This window comes from Alternaria ethzedia (assembly GCF_023757985.1).
Source record: "Alternaria ethzedia strain BMP 0044 chromosome Unknown scaffold_7, whole genome shotgun sequence".
Classification (NCBI taxonomy): domain Eukaryota; kingdom Fungi; phylum Ascomycota; class Dothideomycetes; order Pleosporales; family Pleosporaceae; genus Alternaria; species Alternaria ethzedia.
The window spans coordinates 661,351-682,395 of record NW_026056200.1 but is presented as its reverse complement, the minus strand read 5'-3'; the positions used below and the strand labels follow the sequence as shown (position 1 = coordinate 682,395).

Genomic DNA, 21,045 nt, shown 5'->3' with positions numbered 1-21,045 from the left:
AAAAACAGAGTTTCGAACCCACGAAGGGTGAGGTGTTTCCAAAGATTGAGTAAGTGCAGTGTTGTGCGGGACTCGCGGTCACTTCTGGTAAAAGGCAAGAAATGAGTTCGTACAAATCCTCGCACTGCACATTGATACTCCTAAAATATTAGCTATATATACTGAGCAAAGGTTGCTGGTGATGTTGGTGGAGCCAGCGCAGGTGCTAGACGAAGCGAGGGCCAGTGCGGGAGGCGAAACCCGCGGTCGGCGACAGAGAGGGGAGCGCTGGCCGTGCGCTGTTGCCTGTGCGGCTTCTGCTCGACTCGTGCTTTCTTTCGCGCTCTTGTCGCGATAAACGGTCCTGGATTTGCACGTCTCGCTTCTGTGGGAGGTATTGAAGAAGAGTGTAGTAGGTGAGTGAGCGAGAGCCCCGCGCCTGAGTTCAAAGGGGTCAGCCTGGAGGCTTGTGGCACACGTGCCCCGCATCAGGGCGGCGGCCTGCAGGCTGCGGGCCTCCTTTTTGTCTCCAGCCAAGCTCACTTCGTCTACAATACTATTACCTGTAAAGTCCTACGACATTTGCGACGCTTCTCTGAAGCTGCATGCGTGGCTTACTATGCGCGCATTTCGCAATCTTCGCTCAATTCGTGAGAGACGTCGTCGAAGGCCGTCGTCTCCAGCTGGTTTCAAGTGAGTAGCATCCTCTAGGCTAAAGACCTGTTGACCCTTCGTTTCTTCTTGGAGTCGCATCTCTCTTTTGAAAGTCCCGGCATACTTAGCACGTCGGGCGCGCCTTGTGGACGCTTGATCTGAACTGCCATGCGTTCGTCTCACTCTGTGTTTCTACTCACACACGAACATTATGCGTACCCAGGTATGTTTCCCCTCTCAGTGTTATCGTTCGAGTCATCATGCATTTCGTCGTGTCCCTTTCTTTCGCTTCGGTTTCCTTTCTTCACTTTCAAACTGCTATCATTCCAAATTTGCGCTCCTTGATCTTCTACAAAACTTTGCAGCGCTGGGGCTGGTGTCAACTTAGTTGCCTCGCAAAATATGGACAACATTTATCACACGCTATATGTCAATAGATGCTGCCTTCGATCAAACATATTGCACCTGTTGCATTGAGACTAAAGCTATTGTAATTGCATCCGTACACCGGCCTGCAAACGATCGGCCAATATGGTGACTTGGATTGACCTATCTTTCTCAAGAACCAGCGGTGGGTTTCTGGCAAGAGCTTTCCAATCCACTCATACAGTCATGAGCTTGTGCAGGTCTACAGATCACTTGACTTCTCCGCGTTTACAGTCCTCAGTACTCTTGGTCTTGAGAAGCTATGTGCCTAGCCAACGAACTCCTAGTTGTGTTGTCTGCTCCTACCTACATTGTTTCCTTCTCCACTTCGTTCTAGTCGTCCAAATGTTTGTGGCCCAGCGCCTGGGGCAGGTTGAGGTTTCAGTTCATGCTCCTTATCATAACCTGGGGTTGGCGTTTCATCCCTCATCGTGTGTCTTAAGGCAGTTGCGACCACGAAATTTGGACCCTGCAGGACGATCCATGAATACCTTCGCCGTTCGTCGCGATTGCCCAAACGGCGTCGCCTAAGGCCCAGAAGGCGCTAGCGCAGGTAAAGGTACCACAACAGCGCAACAATACCAAGTCGTCAACGCCGACCGCGCTTCCTCTTCAACGCCGATTACAGTCCCTACAGTCTCTGTTGGTTCCCAGCTTCCCTAAACTGACCCAGTCGGTCTTTCCTTCTTTTCAGCTGCAGGCAGTCATTCACTCATTTCTCGCACCTATACATCCACTGCGCTACACGGCTTCACCCAAACAACCCACAACATTCCCACACACAGCACCTTTACGTTGTATACCCAGCTTAAACATCCCATAACACTCGCTTCATCATCACCATGAAGTCCATCGTTTTCGCGAGCGCTCTTACCGCCGCCGGCCTTCTAGTAAGCTCTGCGAGCGGACGTCCACTCAGTGAGTTACCGGAATTCTCTCCACTTGCGGCATACTGTGACGATAGTCTCGCCTGCTGCACTGAGTCTGCAGTCACATCGTTGCCTGTCTATGTTACATCGTTCACTAACAAGGTACAGATCATAAGCGCAAGATTGTCACCGAGGTAATCTACGTTACCGAAGTCATGGCTGAAGTTGCTGTCTTCGTCAATGACGCAGGCGCACCCTATTCAACTGCGACTTCGACAATCCTCACTTCACCTGTCACTGTGCCCTCAATCACAGCCGAGACGACATCGTCAACTGTCGAGCCTCCGCAGACTTCATCAGCCGTGCCAGAGCCGGCTCCCTTACCAACGTCTTCCACATCTGCTTCTCTGCTAGCAGAGCCTACGGCTGTCGACATTCAGGATGCGACCACGACACCGTCACCCTCACCCTCACCTGCGCCGCCAGCTCCTACTCAAGAGCCTCAGCCCCCGCAACTAGCGTCCCCGCCCGAGGACATCCCTGTCGACAAGGCCGCTGCTGGAACTCTACCTCTGGGTATAACTTGGGATGCGTACAGCAGCTCCGCCAACTGCAAGACCCCGGATGAAGTTGCTAGCGAATTCAGTAGCATGAAGGACTACAAAGTCATCCGCATCTATGGCATGGACTGCAATCAGATCCCACTTGCAATTCAGAACGCCCAGAAGAACGGCCAAAAGCTCATGGGTGGCGCGTATCTAGACCCCAGTGGCGGCGGCGAAGATCTCAGCCAGGTCATCAAAGCCTACAAGAGCGCCATTGATCAGTATGCCGGCGGCAATTGGGATGTTATCCAACTCTTCGCTGTCGAAAATGAGCGCGTCAACGAACGCAGAATGACATCTTCCCAAGTCGTCGACGCAATCGGCCAAGCACGCACCCAGCTACGAAGCGCCGGTTACAACGGACCTGTGGGCGCAGTCGAGACCGCTCCTGCTACGCTCGATAACCCTGCCATCTGCGGCGCCTCAGATGTGGTCATGGTCAATATCCACGCCTTCTTTGACCGGAACACCCAAGCTCAGGATGCTGGTACATTTGTCAAGAGTCAAGTCGAGCGTGTAAAAGCCGCCTGCAGTAACAAGCGCCTCATCGTCACTGAGTCCGGCTGGCCTCGCCAGGGTAATGCGAATGGTGCAGCCGTCCCCTCGCCCGAGAACCAACGTATCGCCCTCGACTCCCTCCGTGCGAGTTTCAATGGCGATCTGTTCTTCTTCAGTGCCTACGACTCGGAGTGGAAAGCCGACTCTGCGTCAACCTTCAACGCTGAGCGTTACTGGGGTGTACTCGACTAGCTATCCTGAAGGAAGCTACCACGTCTTTGGAATGATATCGCAGACTGCGTCTTGCGACATGCATCTTTCTTATTGCATCTCTCAACAAGCAGCTGTATACGTCCATCACTTCTGTCATTTTTCTTGCCGACGCACCCGCGGCCTAGTGCTGCGTAAGTGTGCGTGGAAGATCATTTCTGGTGTTACCATACTATGGGTATGATTACGAGATACGAGCATCATGTAACATAGATATCCAATTCTCAAATGAATGAATGCTTTTCATTACGATGACTTGACCCTAATCGCTTGTGTGACTTTTGCCATCTCCTCTTCCTCATCGTGCCATGTTCAGTATCCCAAGTCCGCAGCCGTCTCTTCCAACGCCTTGACAAGACCATCTAACGTGCCTTTGATCAATCCCCCGTTCACCACGACCCTGAAGAACTTGCCCTTCTCGCCCGGCGCAAAGTCAATCATGAAGCCCCTGCTAATAAGCCTATTAGCAATCTCCGTCGTCGCCTTACTATTCGCGTCCGTATCCTCCTTCAACTGCCCACCCTTTGCGTAATAGAAGCACACCTGCAGACACGGCAACGGCTCCGGGCTAATCGTCTTGAAATTGCCACTCTCCTTCAGTTTGCTCAAAAGGTACTCCCCGTTCTCGTATCCACGAGCAACCAAATCGCTAAAGTGCTGCGGGCCGTAGTATTGCAGCGCAAGGAACATCTTCAAGCTATCGGCGCGCCGACCGCATTGAGGTGTCAGATCAGCGAGGTCGTAGATATCCGCTGCGTCGGTGCCGGGCGCGTTGTGGAAGAGGTAGCCCGCTGGCAGCGTGAGCGCGCGGTAGAACGTGTTCATGTCGCGAGCAAGGAGGAAAGAACAAGTCATCGGTACGCCGAGCATTTTGTGCGGGTTGATAGCGATACTGTCCGCGAGTTCGGCGCCGTTGAGCCTCGATTCCCGGTACTTCTCGTTGAAGACCACGCTGCCGCCCCATGAGCCATCGATGTGGAACCAGAGATTTTGTTCCTTGCATATCTTGCTGAGAGCAGGGAACGGGTCGAAAGAGCCCTGAACGGTCGTCCCGGCTGTTGCGTTGAGGAAAAAGGGTGTTTCGCCGCGGTCTTTGCTTTCCTTTACGCAGCGTTCGAATTCAGACGGGATCATGCAGCCGCGGTCGTCGACGGGGACGGCGATGACGTTCTTGGAGCCGAGGCCGAAGAGGTTGGCGGCTTTTTCGACGGAGTAGTGGCCGTGGGCTGAGGTGAAGATGGTGAATTTGTGGGAGCCGTTGCCGTCGGTTTTGGTTTCCGGGTAGAGCGTGTTTCGCGCGATTACTATGGCAGAGCTGTTTGAGGCGCTGCCGCCGGGTTGGGAGATGCCTCCTGAGGTGGAGGTGAGGAGACCGAAAAGGGTTGCGAGATACTTTGTCGTTCGCTTTTCAACCAGGGTTAGGACGGGGGAGACTTGGTAGACGTGTGACTGCGGTGGGTTAATGACGTCTCAAGTACAGAATTTGAAGCAAGACATACGTTGGTGTTCAGTACGGCCAATACCAGTTCGCTGACCACCCCCACAGCATTCGTGCTCGCGTACAGCTTGTCCAGAAACCCTTGATCCCATGTGTTGACAGAGTACTTCAAGATACTCTCCACGAGCTTGACCAGGCCATCTTTACCGGTCTTACCATCATTGATCTCCAACTCTTCCTTCAGAATGGACTCTAGCTTCTTGGGCGGGTGGTGCTCTACTAACGCGGTTCTCGGCCCGCCACCTTCAATTTTCAGTCCATGGCCTGTGTGTTTAGTTCCCGCGTCTTCGTCGGCTGAGCGGATGAAGGGTATTATCAGCTCTTGAACGGATTCGAGAAGCTGATTCTGCTGTTAGCGGATGTCTCTATTGCATATGTAGATCCTTGTCTGGATCTGATGAATGAGAGGCGCGATGGGGGTTCAGGGACATGTCGGAACAATCGGAATGCCCTTCCGAGTCACTTACGTCTTTGACTTCCTCAGCGCGATGGAGGGTTTCTCCCTGTTGTGGGGATGACATCGTGAGAAGCGTATGCACGGATTGTATTATAGCAATACAGGAAGATTTATGGACTTTTGTGTGCTCGTACTTGAAGTAATGAAGAGTGTAGAAGAAGTCACAAACACAAACAAAGATGGCCGAGTAGTCGGCGTTAGCGCCGAACAATTAGCAATGACGAACATGGAGTCATCGATTCTTTCTGCTCGGGGTACAAGCCACATTCCTAAAGCAAAACCGTTCTCATGCAAGTATGCCACTAAAAGGTATCTAGAGTCGTCGAATCAGAAAAATGCGTGACAGGCCCACCTAAGCCCTAAGCCCAGCTCGGAAAACGCCGTTAAACGATGCCTCATTCTCAGCGAACCGTGCTGACAAAAGAAATTCCTGTACATGATGTATAATGTGACTATTATTGCGCAACAAGGCTCTTGGCCTTGCTGCTGCTTCCGCTGCTGACACTGCTGTTTGTCGTGTGACTCCCCTTCTTCGGCTTTTTGCCGTCCTTGGCTTGTGAGGCTTTCGCAGCGGCATGCTTCTGCCTTGCCAACTCGATAGCTGTCAGATGTCTTCCCGCCCGATGGTTTTGTGGGGGTGTTGCGTCGCCGTTGGACTCGGGGAAGCTTTGGAATCCGTCATTGCCGGCAGTGTAGCGTGATTGTGTGACCCAGTCGCCGCGTTTGCGTTTGTAGAGATCCATGCGCCAGTTTCGCCAGACCGCACGCCCGACGAAGGATTCGCGAAGCGAGTTCTCATTCTCGGCCAACTCTTCCGCGATGCGCTCGCGGATGAAAGCGAGGCCAGCTGTACCGTGCCAGATGGCGTCGATGACGTGGGATGCAGCAGGATCAAGTGCAAGTTCACCAATCTTGCCATAGAACTGTTGTATCATTTTTCGGCGAAAGATGACGGAAGCGTTCTTCGACATTAGGGCCGCTTGAAGCGTCCGTGACGCTGTAGAGTCGCGAGCGAGCTGAACGGCGAGTTCAGGGGACAGGTTGGCCAGAGAGTCAAAGACAAGTTGGCCGAGGGGCCCATCCACGGTCATCATGGTTTGTGCCAGGAGTGACCCATGAACCTTCTCGGGTGAGTGTTCATGTTTAGCACGAGGCTTGCCGTCTTCCTCACTGAGCTTGAGAATGCGGGTGACTTCGAAGCCGTTGGAGCCGGCATATGCAGTCTCCAGTTGAGCCTTGATAGGCGAGCAGTCGATGTCACGCGCGACGCATCGCTCGATGAGTGTCTTAATAACTCCCGTCCGGCCACGTTCTACTAAGCTGGGGATCTGGTCCACGATTTGACGCATGGCTTCTTCTAAGTCATCCTTGCCAAGTCTTTCCATGATCTTTCCAACGACGTAGGCTGCAATCTCGTTGCGAGCTAGCGTACCCATACGTTCCTTGAAGAACTCTCCGTAAATGGACTTGAATACCTTTCCGGGCGCATTCTCGATGATGACTTCCAGTAGTCGGGAGCCAATGGTGTCGTACACAAGCCCGTTGATCAGGATGGCGCTTTCTGTTCCTTCCGCGATAGGATTGTCTGGGAGAAGTCGGTGGATGATGGACTTTTCGTCCTTGGCGCGCGACTTGCCGAAGTGGGAGAGCTCCAGCTTGAGCAGCAGTTGTAGAGTGGGACTGCCGAGTGGGTGTGTGGTTAGGGTGCGGAGGTAGTGCGACTCAATACCCGAGACACTCTCGCTGATGACCTTCTCCAGGGCTTCGGAAAAGCTTTCGGGGACGGCCCTTTCTTCGAGTAGACGTTCCTGCTCCTTCTCTGCGCCTGAGACGGTGACCTTCTCCTTCTTCTTGCTCTGCATAGCCGACTTGTTCTGCTTTTCCAGCGGGGCGCCTGACAGAATGACGAGTAGTACTCTCAGTACGTGCGATGCATACTTGTCGGTCATTAGGAAACCCATGTAGCCCTCCAGCTCGCCCAGCGTGTACAGGAACAAATTCTCCATTGAGACGAGGACTTGGTCGGGGTCTGACGACGGGGGTGTTGCAAGCTTCTCAGGTTTGGTAGCAGTCTCTTGGGTGACGACAGGCGCGGCTTGTATGAAGAGGGCTTCGCAGCAGTGGGACGCGAATCGGTTCTGGACCAGGTTGAGGAAGCTGCGACGGGTTAGCAAGTTGAATGGGGAAGGAGCGATTCGGTACGTACTTTCCGCTGAACTTCTGGAACAGGCCCTTGAGCTGGTCGGGCGAGGAAAGAAGGATCAGGCGTTCGAGCAGGCGCGACGTCTGGCTGTTGGCGATTTTCAGTTCCTTCCCGTCGGCCTCCTTCCAGACGCTGGCGAGGAAGATGTCGCGGTCCTCGGAGCTCTCGAACTGGTTCAGCTCGAGCATCTCGTCGGCTTTCTTGAAGTACTCCTGCTCCTGCTCGTCGAGCATTCCGTAGAAGGGCGTCGCATCCGGGCGGGCGACGTCATGCTCGGGGACATGCTGCGCAGGGTTTTCGGCTTCGAGCTGGTCGAGGTCCTCCTTCTTGAAGCGCTTTGCACTCGCATCGTCGTCCTGGTCCCGCTTGCGCTTCTTCTGGTCGTCGCGGCGGCCGCGCTTCTTGTGTTCCTTGGGCATGGCGGCTGGCGATGACGGCAGCGGCGCAACACAAAAAGTTTCGCAACTTCGGCTATTGGGCGGGGAGAGGTCTGCAGTGCGCACGCAGCAGTGCAGGGCAGGACAGGCAGTAAATAGACAGCGGCGGAACAGAACCGCCTGGGCCTTCTTTGCAGCGGTACAGAGGTTTGCAGGGCGTGGGTCACGGCAGTAGGTGGATTAAGGACGTTCTCCAATAGTGGCCTGACGCACGGTTGGATCTTGCTGGATCTGAGAATCGGCTGGGATGATCGATCGGTGGCGCAGGACGAGAATCGTGGGAGGGCGCACAGGCCGGCCACCGAGGCTCCAGCTGCCAGGGCGGGCGTCGGTCGCCACACGTAGGCAGCCCGTACCGACGCGACGTGCCTAGGCGCACTCCAACGCCCACCACCGCCCGTTGATCGTACGAGATGGACGACAACCAGACTCGCGTCGCCGACTACCTCGACGACAAGCTCCAGAATGCCGCTGACCTCGACGGCCTCGACGCCCTATTGGCCACGCTGAACTCGCAGCATGGGCTCCTCCGCCAGCAGCTCGACGACGCACAGCGCGACCTGCACACGGCCAAGGAGGCCTCGCATTCGCACCATGGCGACCTCACGCGCGCCGCCGACCGCTTCACCCACGAGCAGGCCGACATTGACCGCCGCCTGCTGGTCATCACCGCCTCCGAGACGAGCGACGAGGCCGTGCCCCGCTTCGAGCAGGTCCTCGACACGCTGCACCGCCTGGACGTCGCCAACGGATACGTGCAACTGCTGGCGGACGTCGACGTTCTGAGGTAGGACAGCCCCCGTGTCCGATACGGCCTCAGTCAGCTGATTCCGCGCAGCAAGCAAGCCCAGGCGCAGCTCCAGACGTCCAATGAAGCCGCCCTCGCGCCCTACAAGCAGCTGCGCGCACTGCACACCCGCCTCGTCAACCTGCAAGACGACGCCGAGGGCGCCGCGCCCCAGCTGCTCCACCACGTCAACACCATCGCCCAAGCCCTGCGCACCAAGATCCTCGACGCCTTTGCCGCCGACCTCGACCGCACCCTCAAGAAGATACACTGGCCCACGCCCAGGGCCGCCATACCCAGCCCGCTGCAGGAGGAATGGGAGACGGCCATCGTGAAGCTGCTCGATCTGCAGCTGCCCGAGCTGCAGGGCATGAGCTATGCCAGCGGGCCGGGCGACAAGGTCAAGCTCCCGCCCGTCCTCTTCCCCATCGAGGTGCTCGTGCAGCCGCTCGAGATGCGCTTCCGCTACCACTTCGACGGCGACAAGCCCACGAACCGCATTGATAGGCCCGAGTACTTTCTCTCGCACATTACCACGCTTTTGAACGACTACAGCGCATTCGTCAGTGACCATGTGCAACCTGTCCTGCTGCGTCACTTCCGCGGCACCGATCTTGCGCTTAACCCCGTCTACATCGATGCCATGTCCGCCTTCATAACCGCCCTACTGCCCATGCTGCGCTCCAAGATTGGCTCGCTACTGCCCCAGGTCGCGGGCCAGCCCCAGCTGCTCAGCCACCTCATGCACGAGATAATGAGCTTTGACACGACCATCAGAGACACCTGGGGATATGACGGCGGCTATGGCGTCGACGGATGGAAGGGCTTATCATGGGAATTCCTTGTTCAGGGCGACTGGTTTGGCCGGTGGCTGCAGGTCGAAAAAGACTGTACGTTGGCCCGTTACCCAACGGAGAAATGTCGGGTTGCTAACATCCGTAGTCGCTCTGTCTCGCTATCAGAACATCGTCGAGGCTCCAGATTTCGGTGATCTCGACTACGAGAGCGTCGATCCCAAAGCCACCAAGCCTACCAAGGGAGCGATCCGCGTGAACGACCTGCTCGAAACCATAACCGGCATGTCCTCGCCTACCCCTCCTTTCCAGATGCGTCGCTAATCAGCAATGCATTGCAGATCGATACAGACCCTTGACATCCTTCAGCCAGAAGCTCACCTTCCTGATAGACATACAGATTGCCATTTTCGACAAACTCCACGAAAGGCTGCAGAGCAATCTGGAAGCGTATCTGTCCATGACCACGTCACTGGGTCGCGCTATGGGCGGTGTGACCAAGGAGGAACAGGAGAAGCTGCTTGGCGTCGAGGGACTGGAGCGCCTTTGCAAGACGTATGGCAGTGCTGACTATCTCGAACGGGCCATGCGTGACTGGAGCGACGACGTGGTAGGCTCTCACTTGCATGATTTCTGTGTGACCCGAACTTCGGCTAACCCCTTTGTTCTGTAGTTCTTCCTCGATATCTGGGAAGGTCTACAAGATCGTGCTCGTGGCCAGACTAGCAATATTGGTACCATGAGCGTGGCCGACGTCGCGGAACGCACATCCAAGAACGTTGAAAGTGACGACGTCGATGGCGGTTCCCTCTTTGACGAGACGGCATCGTGGTACGCGCGCCTCCGTGAACGCAGTGAGAAGATTATCATCGACACACTCAACAGCAATGTGCGTGAGGCGCTGCGTCCATATCGGCACATGTACGTATCCAGATCTGGACCCCTGCCCTGTGGATCCAGATCCAAAACCCTATACTTCCTAATCCCACTTACTAATATTTGCTTTTAGCAACCCGTGGGCAACTCTTAGCGGACCCTCCGCTTCAGCCTCGACCGCCACAGAACTGTCACCAACTGCAGAAATCGACCCATTACTGACCTACCTACGTAGCACGCTAGCATTCCTTTCGCGAGCTCTAGCATCTGCGCCATTGCGCCGCATCACTCGGGCCGTCTTGACCACCATCTCGACAACGCTGTGGGAGAATGTGCTCAGCCGGTATCGATTCTCTACTCAGGGAGCTGCCCAGCTACACGCTGACCTCGCGGCCGTTTGCCGAGTCGTGGACAAGCACGTTGGTCCAGGGGTTGCCGAAGCGGGCTTAGCCAAATGTCTCGAAGGCGTCAAAATCGTCGGATTACCCGTAAAAGGCACTTCAGCCTCGCATGTTGATACTGCAACGGGTCGGGATGACGACGGTGGCGAAGAAGACGAGGACTGGGACACGGGAGCTTGGGCCGCAGAAGACGGTGATGAGCTGCATGATGCTCCGCAAAAAGCAAATTCCACCCGTGACACAGCGTCTGGGGTTGAGGGAGGAGGGGAACTTGGGCTGTGGGAGGTGGAGAGGCGGCTTTTTGCGGATAATCAATCTGCGAGGGATGTGCTGGAGGACTTGGGATTGGAGCTTCTGAGTGAGACGGAGGCGCGGGCGTTGTTGAGAAGGAGGGTTGAGCTGGCTGGATAGGCCTGTGGGTTTGCGATTGAAAGTTTGAGGCGACGGGACTATCGGAAGGGTTGCGCATGCTGTGCGGGTATCCAATAGTTGAGTCCCGGTCCGTCACGATGGCATTTGTGGTGTTGAGCATGGCGATGCATGTGTCCGATGTAGGAATCCAAGACACTTCACACTTCACATTTACCCGACAGCGCAGACCTGTCTCACTTGACAACGCATGCTCATCGTCAAATAAACCTTGAATTTCATTCCTGGGTATCATATCCATCATATCTGCTCTGATCAATTTTCCCACATCCATGCCTGCCCGCAATCATTACTCAGCCAGCCGTGCTGACCCGGAAAACCGTCATCTCCCCGCACTGCTCAAGCGGACCCGAGCAGTCGCAACACCATAGCAGCAAGAGCAATCCAGCCTAGTTGGAATACTTGGGATTAACCTTCTTGCCAGTGACCTTCTCGTACGCCTTGCGCATGCCGTCGGTCTAGTTTTCACCTCGTTAGCTCTCACCCTCAACAAACTGCAACCAACACCTCGCGCACTACTGTTCACGAAGCATATACAGTGGATTGTCTGAACTTACAATCTTCTCGCTCATACCACGGTTCGCAGCAATCTTCTGACCCTGCGCGCCGCCGAACTTCTTGGCTCCGGCGTTGAAGGCCTTGTCGAGGTAATCCTGACCTCCGGCACCGGCACCACCGCCATGGTTGGGGTTGTTCATGTCTGCGGGTTGGGAAGGGTGTGGTAGACTTGCTGGGTAGATGTGCGATGACGGTTGTGAGATGGAGTAGAATCGCGCGATGGACAGTTGATGGTGTAGTGGAGGATGAAGCAGAACGGTGAGGTGAGTAAACAGTCGAGTCGATCGCAAGGAAAAGGGCCGTGAGTCAATGCTCTTTTTATGCGCTTGTCCACGCTTCCCTCACCTGGACCCTTGTTCTGTGAAACCTTAACTCGTTATCACGCTCTTGCTGGGTACGCGGCCAATGAGGCGCGTAGGCTAATCACTCATATCGCACCGCCACGATTTGCAAGCTGAGGAAAGAGCATCTAGACCTCCGGCTTCATGACCGCGTGGTCTACTGCGCCTCTAGTGACGTTTGCTTTTCTGCTATGTCAGCTCACTATTGCGGTTTGCAGTGGGTCGTGATGGGCTGGCTCAATAGGCGGTGTTGCGGCCATTCAATATTGTACCGGAGTAGGTTGCAGGAGAATATGCATCGTGGTGCATCGCGTGCATTCTTAGCTCGATCGTGCAGAAAACTTGGCTTTTCGGGCCGCTGAAGCTTGGCTACGTAGAGCGTTCTACAGAGGAGAGTAGAGTTTGTGGAGGGGCGGACGGGGGAGATTAACCTGGTAGACAGACGGTCGAGAGCATGTATGTGATGGTATGCAGAAGGCGCGAGGGGCAGCGTGGGAGCGGTGTGACATGACGTCATGCATGTCAACCAAACTATGCTGCGCATGTGAAGGCACGTCCAAGTTGTAATTCACATCGTAAAGCTTCATTCAGGGTCGTAAATATATATACAAAGCATATTCAGTGCGCCGTTGCGACAGGCTGTTGCTGCACTCTCTGCTGCTCAAATGTCCGCTGATGTTCAAGTTCATGCTCCTGCGCCTGGTCGTCCAAACTGCGCGACCTCAACGGGACAATCGTTCCATTGATCCTCTCAATGTACGGCCGACACTTGTTCCATTTGTCATCCAACTTGTGCATCGTCTCTTTGAGTGTCGAGGTGCGTTTAGTTGGAGACTTTGTCGGGGACGTCCTTGCCGGTTGCTTTTTCGAACATGTTACGAGCGCCATCGGTCTGCGTGAACGTTAGTATATTGAGATCATGCAACTTGAAAGCTAGTAAGACCAAACTTACAATCTTCTCATTAACACCCCGATTCTTCTGAGTATCCTGACCCGCGGCGCCGCCGAACTTCTTCTCTGCGGCGTCGAGACCCTTGTCGAGGTAGTCTTCGCGCTGCGCTTGGTTCTGCTGAACACCCGTCGTCGATGTGTCCTGGCTGGTGGGTCCTTGGGAAGCATTTCCTGGGATGGAGTTCATCTTGTCTTAACCTTGCGAGGTGCGGGAAGGCTAAAGTCTAGATGACGAGTATAAGCGGGAGACTGGTGCGATCCAGATTGGTAGTCTCACAGGTGCGGCTTGTACGGATCGTGGCGTGGACTTAGTGGTTTAAGGGTCGTAGTGATCACTGTAGCGTGTATTGAGGCTTGTAAAGGTGACGACGCCACGACCTTGGAAGGTAGGCAAGCCTTAAGTAGGTTCTCAGGATTCACAAAGGAAGCCGCGGGGCATGATTATGGGAGTCGTCATGGAGAACCACAAGTCACACCATATCTGCATATCTGCCCTATCAGCAACTGAGCATCTTGAACGAGCATTATCAAACGATGCTGCATCCCAAACGGGTTGCCAAACTTCCAAAAACTTGGCTTTCGGGCACTTAAACTTGGCTTTGGCCCTGCTGCCGCGTGGGCTGCGGAAATAAAAGCCTTAATTGATCAAGAAAGTTAATGCGTCCTATCAAACGATGCGGAGACGTTGCTTCTCCTACCATTTATTCACTGGCAGTGGAAGCGCGTTGTTCAAGCGCTGTTTGACGATCCACCACACCTATGACATCACACATCGTTGACTTCCAAGGGGATTTTACCCGGTATGACGCATCACTAGGTAGTTTGATCTGCGAATCTCGATGCTTCTGGATAATCTTTTTCCAAGCTTGGGACCGGAAAGCGGAACGTGAAATGTGGACCAGTTTTGCGTGTCGTGCATAATGCGGAGACGGTGGTGGAGCGAGCAGGCATAAGCGATTTATCGTGGAATTCTTTTCGTGGCAAGTAAGCCGCGATGCTCGTATGAGAGTGATGAAATTTTGCATCTGTCATTAGAGCATACCCCATGAATGTAGTTACTGCGACTGGGTGCATATGGTAAAGAGCATTCAATGCTGTCGCTCGCGGCTTCCACATGTTCAGCCTCATGCGTGCCTGCGCTAACCAGAAAAGCGCACACCACGTTTGCTCGTCTGCCTCGTCTGCTTTGGGACGCGTCTGCCTTGAGGGCATCTCTTGTGATGAGCTGCTACCTATGTGTGACTCCCTCCCAAACGTCAGGCGTTCAGATCGCGTGCTTGGAACTCACCTTTACCTTTGACCTTTACTTGATAGCACCGTGATGGTGTCACGTATATTCACATACTCCCTCTTTGACTTGAAGCGGTACCACACTAGCAAACAACAGAACACGTCAAGGACAATAGGTAAACGGTATTGTGCAGTTTCGTTCTACAAACAGGCTAGACTACCATCACCTAATCCATCGCGGCCATCACGCCATCAACATCATGGTCATATCCTAGCAACGACCGTACCATCGTAAACACCTCCTCTCGTCCCCGATTACTCACCCCGAAACGCCATTGTAAAGATGAGTCCACGTCTAATGTGTACTACTCGATCCCAACGACAGAAAGAGAAGCCTGGGGTATCTCAAAAGGGTATAAAGCTACTTGAGCTCTGACGACTCGAAGGTCTTGTAAAGCAATCACACCTGCCCCAACGCCTGTGCTTAAACGCACTGTATAATGGACGAAGACGCTGTAACGCACGACAAAAGACAACAGAAAAGACATACAAGGAAGGAAAAGACGTATGAACGAAGCAAAGCGACGTGGAAGGGACGCATCAACCGAACTGCTTGATGAGAGAGTGCAGAAGATGGCAGAAGAGTCCGTGGAGGTCAACAAAGAAGTTCTCCTGACCGACGATCTCGACGAGGCTCTTTGCCTTCATCACATCGCGGGACACACGGGGAAAGCCATCTGGGTCGACCTTCTTTGCGGAAAGGAAAGAGGACACAGGTGTGATGTTGCGGAAGTTGGGGGTGCTCGTCGTGGAGAAGGTCCGTTCTTTGTGCGGTGCAGAGAAGTTGGGTGGCATTGAAGAGGCGGAGGTTCCAAGAGGAGGAGTGTTTCCAGAGATGGCGGTGGTGGGACGTGAGAGGACTTGCGAAGCTGCACTCTCACGTTCAAGGACTCTATCAGCCAGGGAGATGATCCGGTTGGCGATGCCCTCAAAGGCTTCGATGATCTTCACCATGGCCTTTGTGGCTCTCCGGTAATCGCGACCGGCCATGGCGATGAAGGCGTAGGTGCGCTTAGCTCCTCGCGAACGCGGATCTTGCAGACGGAAAACGTACGCGATGGTGTAGCCAGCGACTGAGTCTCCGAACATGATGGGGCCGGATGGCTTGCTGAGGGGAAGGACCTCGGTGGACAGTGTACGGATGCAGGTGCGTCGCAGGAGCGAGTAGGTGCTGGGCGACTGCGGCTGACTGGTGGAGATGTAGTTCAATGTGTGGGTGTGTATGCCTCTCGACACGAGCATCGGCGAGGGAGGTATTGAGTCTGGGAAGGAGCCCGAGGCGCCGCTCTGGTAGGAAGTCGACTGCTCAGTGTCTGAGACATCGGACGAATCGGTGCTACTGAGGTCGTCCCGGGACACTGGTCGTCGCACTGGGTAGTTCTGGGAGCTACGCAAGACCGGGCTGCCATTTCGTCCTCTTCCGTCTTTCGTGGGACTACCAGGGGCGCCGTTGGGGATCTTGTCGCTGTACTTCTGGGGCACTACCATCTGGCAGTTCTCGCAGGCGTCCGAGTCGGAGTCGATGGTGCTGCTGGTTCTCCGCCCGCCAAAACTACTGCCGGAAGAGGAGGGAAAGCTCGGAAAGTATGGGTTGTGCGTGGGGGAGCGCGGGCTGTTGGGCGGCGACTCGAAGGGCGAGGTGAGCTGTGGCAGGCGCGCGTTAAGCTTGAGGGTGGTGGGCTGATCGTACAGGCCGTTGTAGGAGTAGGCCGAATGCGGCTCTTCGGAAGGCGGCGTCACACATGGGTTGCAGGAGCCGCAGGGCGAGGTCGAGGCCTGGGTGCAGATGATGGATGTCGGACCGTGGGTCTCGCAGAAGTGTGCGAGGGAGATCTGAGGTCGCGTTAGCCGGGCTCGTGACATGGCCGGCGAGTGTAAGCGCGCGGGGACTTACCGTAAAGTCCATGGTTCCTGCTCTCTGTCTTATCTCTACCGTCTCATGGTGGTCGCTCTGGGTGGTGGTGGGTCGGGGTCGTGGCTCAGCTGACAATCGATAGCCCAGAGGGGAGTAGTTGCCGCGCTCGTCGGGACCGGGCTGCTCTGGTGTGGTGGTGGATGGGCTGTGAGTGGCAGGTGCAGAGGTTTCAGAAGACAAAGGGTGGCGAGGTCGCGTGTGAAGATGGCGCGGGTGGAGTGGCACTCGGATGGGGATCGTGGTGTTGGTCGCAAACGTTGGGCCGGGCTCGTAGGATTATATGGAACGGGCTTACAGCACAGCGCTAGGACTCGACTGGCACTCTGCACGGCATCGAAGGGGCATACTTAGGCCCTGGAGACACGCACGGCGCCGAGGACCTGGCGGATTTAGCTCACATCATGGCGAGGATTCCTGGGAGCAATTACGGGGGCAGCGGAGCATCTTTGCAAGAGCCGACGCTACTGCGGCCGGGGTGAATGCGGCCTGTTGTTGCGGTCAGTATCAGCAGCGCGCCATTGGCCGCCCAGCCACAGGCTCGTTACAGCACACACTTGACAGTTAGACGGCCTGCACGCCTGTGTGACACGGCCTGGGGGCAGCCGACGGCAGCGCGCACCCAGCACTGCTTCCAGCGGGCGTGCCTGGACGAGTGCGCCGTGTGTGATGGAAGGATGCCGCCGTGTTACAGGCACACGAGCGGACGGCCCATGCATGCAGAGCGTCGCTCGAGTTGCATCGGCCACCAATGACGCAGCCCGCGCCCCGTGCATCGCCCTCCGGTCGCGCCTGCACGCTGAACCATGCGCCACTTCCCGATCCAGAGGGGATGCGACTGCCTCTTCCACTACCGATCAGCGCCCCCAACGTTCACCTTGTGCGCGTCGCGTTGCTTTTGTCGCTGCCCGTTGCACGTCATTCCCAATCTGCCACGGACGCAGCGCTCCCAGTGACGCCCGCCAATCACACCTCGCCTGAAACACGTACGGTACCTCTGTCATGCCCGCCTCAGACTCTGCGCCCTCCTGGCCCCGTCAATGGTGGGATGAGGTGGAGCGATACTTGCAGAATAATTGTCCGCCTCTCTATTGACGCGGGCGGCAAAGTCCGTCGAGTACCCCATTGGCCCTGGCCTCGCCTCTCAATCGGCCGACGCCAGACCAGACGAGCGCTCGTCGCTTTCCAGAAGACACGCACGGGCGCCTATGGAAGCCATGGAAGCTGCCAAGTGGGCCTCTCCAACGACGACCTGCCTGCTCGGCCTTTGCGCCAACCACTACAGGGTCTCGAGCCTCTGTCGTCTGATTCTGGCCCTCTTAACCGCCACTTACCCGGACGCTGGAAAATTGCAATGGAAAAAATCCGGGGACTGCAATATACACGTCTGCCGATGACGGCCCTCTGCCGACCCAAATAGGCATCCTATATGGCAGAATGCACTTCGACCGAGTGCTGAGCTGTACAGAGTCCAGAGCAGAGTGGGTATGCTTAACACCCTCCTGTTATGGTCAAGCACAATATACCGCCATGTCAAGCTTTTAGCTAGAGCATACATAAACTGGCCGCATGCAACACCTGCTCGCTCGGCTAGGTGACAGCTGCAGGGTCCGTAGTTGCCGTCGGCCTTCATGATCAGCTAGAAATCATAGCGCGCTACGCGACCGGACCAGTACGTAATATTTGCGGGCTCGTCGCCGTTGGTGGCATCGTGAAGCAGAAACTAAGCCAAGCCAGCAGGTACAAGCCTCAACAACCGCTGCAAAGCGGAAATTGCACGGCAACCGACATATGTCAATTCTTACAGAGGAAGGTGCAGAGTTTGGCCGCTACAATGTCTTCTCTTGGTACTGTACATGCTAACTCGCTATCATGGCTCGTGCTCATCGTCCAACTCTCCTCCGTCAGCTGCCCGACCTCGCAGGATGTCATACCCCATTACTTCGTTGATGAACTTCTTCGACATCTTCAGCTCCTCGTAGCGTATCCTTTCCTGTTCTGTAAAGTCTCTCGCCCCCGTCTCCATCATCTGGGCTATCAGTGGAGCCCAGACCTGATCAAGCTGTGTTATGCCAATCTGTGTACAAGGAATGTCGTCTAGTAACGCAGGTGAAACCACACCAGCATCCTTCCAGTGCTTTCTCCAGCATTTACTCGTATGTGGCGACATGTGAGCTCTGTACGTTAGGAGATATCTTCGCCGCTCGCTATATACCGGGCAAGCGAGGAGCTTCGCAACTTGCCCAATGCCACCAAGTATGAGGAAGAAGGCCACATCCTCGGAACAGGCTGGCTGGTTTGAAAATCCCCGCAGGAACTTTTCCACTGCTCCAGCGCGACTACAAGGTCTCAGCTTTCGAAGCAGCACCTGCACAATGAAACAGTACATGTAGAAGTACTGAAGTCGCAGTGGTGCATCCAGGTTCTTCAAGATCTTCCTTTCTTGGCTACTGATACCACCCGTCGTACGGACGTGATAGCCAATACGGGAGCGTGGTCGAATGTGGCCGAGATCTCTTTCCAGAAGGAGTCGTCGATGTTCATCTAGAAAGTAGCCTACCCCAAAGACCAGGGGTAGCATCCTCTCGTACACCGATGTCCACAGCTGCCTCTGTTCGGTTGGCTCCCCTACAAGGTGATTGGCAAGCTGACGTGTCAACCTGATGGACGCTATGTGTCGCCGTCTCATAGTGAGTAAGAATGGGAAGTCGATCGCGTCCGGTCTTGGAGCCGGATAAAGTTGTAGATGAAGATTGCCGAGCCGGTTCTTCACCCAGTAGCGCACAATCGCAGGTGCGTTCTCTGTCACAAGCATGTTGAGCACGCGGGACGTTCTCCTCAAAGCAAGCAGATCCGAGACGCACAGCTCGCGCAGCATGTAAATGTGGAGTTCATCTGGCAACCGAAACAATGCATCTAGAAACGGGCTGTGTTGCGATGATCAGTGGTGTTCCCCAGTGTGTGAAGTGGACACGGTACGTACCTCGAGGGGCTGGGCTCTAGCTCCTCGTCTGCACTACTCTTCCTCTTACTCCGTAGCGACGCAAGAAATCTACTCTGAAAGCCACCTGCCGCCCTGCCCAAACTCGATCTCTTCTTCGCGATCGCCTTGTCCCCCGTCACAGTCCCAGATCCCGATCGGTTCCTCACCCGCTCGGGCGCTGGGTGGCCTCTCTGAAACTTCTCCATGGCCATATCGCGATCGGCCAATCCAGGCTAAACACAGCCTCGTGGAAGCGGCAGCGCTCAGCGCGCGTTTTCGTTGCGTTACGTCAACGTCTGAAACCTCATTATCGCAATAAAGACTGCAGCATCCTTTGGTAGCACAAAACGTGTAGGCGAGAGACGTTGGGTAGGGAGGTGGAGTTGTCAGGAGCGAAACTGGACGGCCATGCGCATGATGAGATGCAGAACAGATTGGCCTTAGCTTTCCCAGCGTTCGGGCATCGGTAAACACGACAGGCATGGTACGAGGCCCGGTCCAAGCCACATGGCCACGAGGGATAAACTCTGAAACGCGGCGGATTTGCCGGACCGCTGATAAAGAAGCCAGTCAGAAAGGGCTGATTCTAGAAGGGCGACTCGCAGGCTAGCCATGATGACAGTTGCTTGACTCGCAACCACGATCATGGTTTATGGGTGTATACTCAAGATTCGATCGTGCAACCACTGCGCGATATTCAATGTCGTAGCGCTTGTGTTGCCGCTATCAATAAGTAGTCTACGATATAGTCTGCGCCATGCCGTCAGTGTGCATTCGCGACAGACCGCATCAACGTGGACAGCAACCGTGCACAGCGCCCATCAAAACACCAGGCGAACCCTGCGACATCGACGAGTTGACACACTGACAGCTATGCGAACCATGTCGCATAGTCGGATGACTTTGGCTGCCTCGGGCATCAACGACTAGCTGCGTCTCCGCCTGAACCCTACATGGCAGCCGATGTAGGCAAATCGTAATAACGGCCGTAAGCAGCGAGATCACGGCGGCCTCTTATCTCACGATAACCATGACCATCCTCATAAAAGTTATGAGTCTATACAGTGGGTATACCTTGGTGTCAGCGATCTGACCTGGAGATGTGGTAGGCGGAATACGATAGTACCTGGCTACGTTAGGATGTCACTCTCATGCCTACCACATCATCAACGATGTGACCTACCCTCAACAGCAGTATATCGATGTACAGATATGCCAGCTCGGGTAGTACCGACGCAAAAGGCCTGATCCAGACTCTAATTTTGCTCCAGCGGTGACTTTCTGCGTCCCTTGTTTGCGTTGATCAATACTTTTCTAGGTAGGTATTCATGTCGACAAAACGCAACCCGATGTTCTTTCAATAAAGTCTATCAAACCCCAGCATTTCCCGAACTGCTCTGCATGCGTCTAAGGGGAGTCAGGCTCAACGGCGGTCGCTACGACAGATGCCATGTGGCCTGACAGCAGAAAATGCGGTAGCACAACAGCAGCCGCCGGGCCGTCGCCAAACTATCACGACAGCCCGAAGCGGGCACGAAACGATCGAACTTCTCATACGCCCTTGACGACGCGAACTAGGCAAGACTTAGAACTTCAATCCCGAGTGTGGCTCCCAAGCTACCCCTCCAACCCCACATGACCTATGTCAAGAAGACGTAGCAGCAAGAAATGCCTTCCTCCGATGATGCAAGACGCAGGAAATAACGAGGCGACAGTACATGCATATGCATATGTAAACCCCCTTCAACCCGCACATCCGCCATGTCGTACGCCCATCTCCGACTCCCATCGTCCAAACGTACCTTGCATGCATCCGCGCCGCGCGTG

The 21,045-nt window shown here is 55.1% G+C and overlaps 8 protein-coding genes across 8 annotated transcripts; 2 read left to right on the top strand and 6 right to left on the bottom strand.

Annotated features, from left to right (window-relative positions):
• Positions 1-1,901: 1,901 nt before the first annotated feature.
• On the top strand, positions 1,902-3,283 carry J4E87_004041 (uncharacterized protein; the record flags this gene model as incomplete). Its single annotated transcript, XM_049375665.1, has 2 exons — positions 1,902-1,977; positions 2,097-3,283. The coding sequence occupies 2 exons, from the start codon at positions 1,902-1,904 to the stop codon at positions 3,281-3,283; spliced, it is 1,263 nt and encodes a 420-aa protein (XP_049234650.1).
• Positions 3,284-3,613: 330 nt separating this feature from the next.
• On the bottom strand, positions 3,614-5,320 carry J4E87_004040 (uncharacterized protein; the record flags this gene model as incomplete). Its single annotated transcript, XM_049375664.1, has 3 exons — positions 3,614-4,750; positions 4,801-5,139; positions 5,267-5,320. The coding sequence occupies 3 exons, from the start codon at positions 5,318-5,320 to the stop codon at positions 3,614-3,616; spliced, it is 1,530 nt and encodes a 509-aa protein (XP_049234649.1).
• A 391-nt stretch (positions 5,321-5,711) lies between these two features.
• NOP9 (Nucleolar protein 9) lies at positions 5,712-7,878 on the bottom strand (the record flags this gene model as incomplete). Its single annotated transcript, XM_049375663.1, has 2 exons — positions 5,712-7,413; positions 7,463-7,878. The coding sequence occupies 2 exons, from the start codon at positions 7,876-7,878 to the stop codon at positions 5,712-5,714; spliced, it is 2,118 nt and encodes a 705-aa protein (XP_049234648.1).
• Positions 7,879-8,309: 431 nt separating this feature from the next.
• J4E87_004038 (uncharacterized protein) lies at positions 8,310-11,165 on the top strand (the record flags this gene model as incomplete). Its single annotated transcript, XM_049375662.1, has 6 exons — positions 8,310-8,683; positions 8,735-9,573; positions 9,626-9,760; positions 9,819-10,087; positions 10,151-10,398; positions 10,487-11,165. 6 exons carry the CDS (start codon positions 8,310-8,312, stop codon positions 11,163-11,165), a joined length of 2,544 nt encoding a protein of 847 aa, XP_049234647.1.
• A 407-nt stretch (positions 11,166-11,572) lies between these two features.
• Positions 11,573-11,881, bottom strand: J4E87_004037 (uncharacterized protein; the record flags this gene model as incomplete). The annotated part of the gene is made up of 2 exons (XM_049375661.1): positions 11,573-11,641; positions 11,741-11,881. The coding sequence occupies 2 exons, from the start codon at positions 11,879-11,881 to the stop codon at positions 11,573-11,575; spliced, it is 210 nt and encodes a 69-aa protein (XP_049234646.1).
• Positions 11,882-12,905: 1,024 nt separating this feature from the next.
• J4E87_004036 (uncharacterized protein) lies at positions 12,906-13,220 on the bottom strand (the record flags this gene model as incomplete). The annotated part of the gene is made up of 2 exons (XM_049375660.1): positions 12,906-12,974; positions 13,035-13,220. The coding sequence occupies 2 exons, from the start codon at positions 13,218-13,220 to the stop codon at positions 12,906-12,908; spliced, it is 255 nt and encodes an 84-aa protein (XP_049234645.1).
• Positions 13,221-14,863: 1,643 nt separating this feature from the next.
• J4E87_004035 (uncharacterized protein) lies at positions 14,864-16,229 on the bottom strand (the record flags this gene model as incomplete). The annotated part of the gene is made up of 2 exons (XM_049375659.1): positions 14,864-16,156; positions 16,218-16,229. The coding sequence occupies 2 exons, from the start codon at positions 16,227-16,229 to the stop codon at positions 14,864-14,866; spliced, it is 1,305 nt and encodes a 434-aa protein (XP_049234644.1).
• Positions 16,230-18,105: 1,876 nt separating this feature from the next.
• Positions 18,106-19,113, bottom strand: J4E87_004034 (uncharacterized protein; the record flags this gene model as incomplete). The annotated part of the gene is made up of 1 exon (XM_049375658.1): positions 18,106-19,113. One exon carries the CDS (start codon positions 19,111-19,113, stop codon positions 18,106-18,108), a length of 1,008 nt encoding a protein of 335 aa, XP_049234643.1.
• Positions 19,114-21,045: the final 1,932 nt, after the last annotated feature.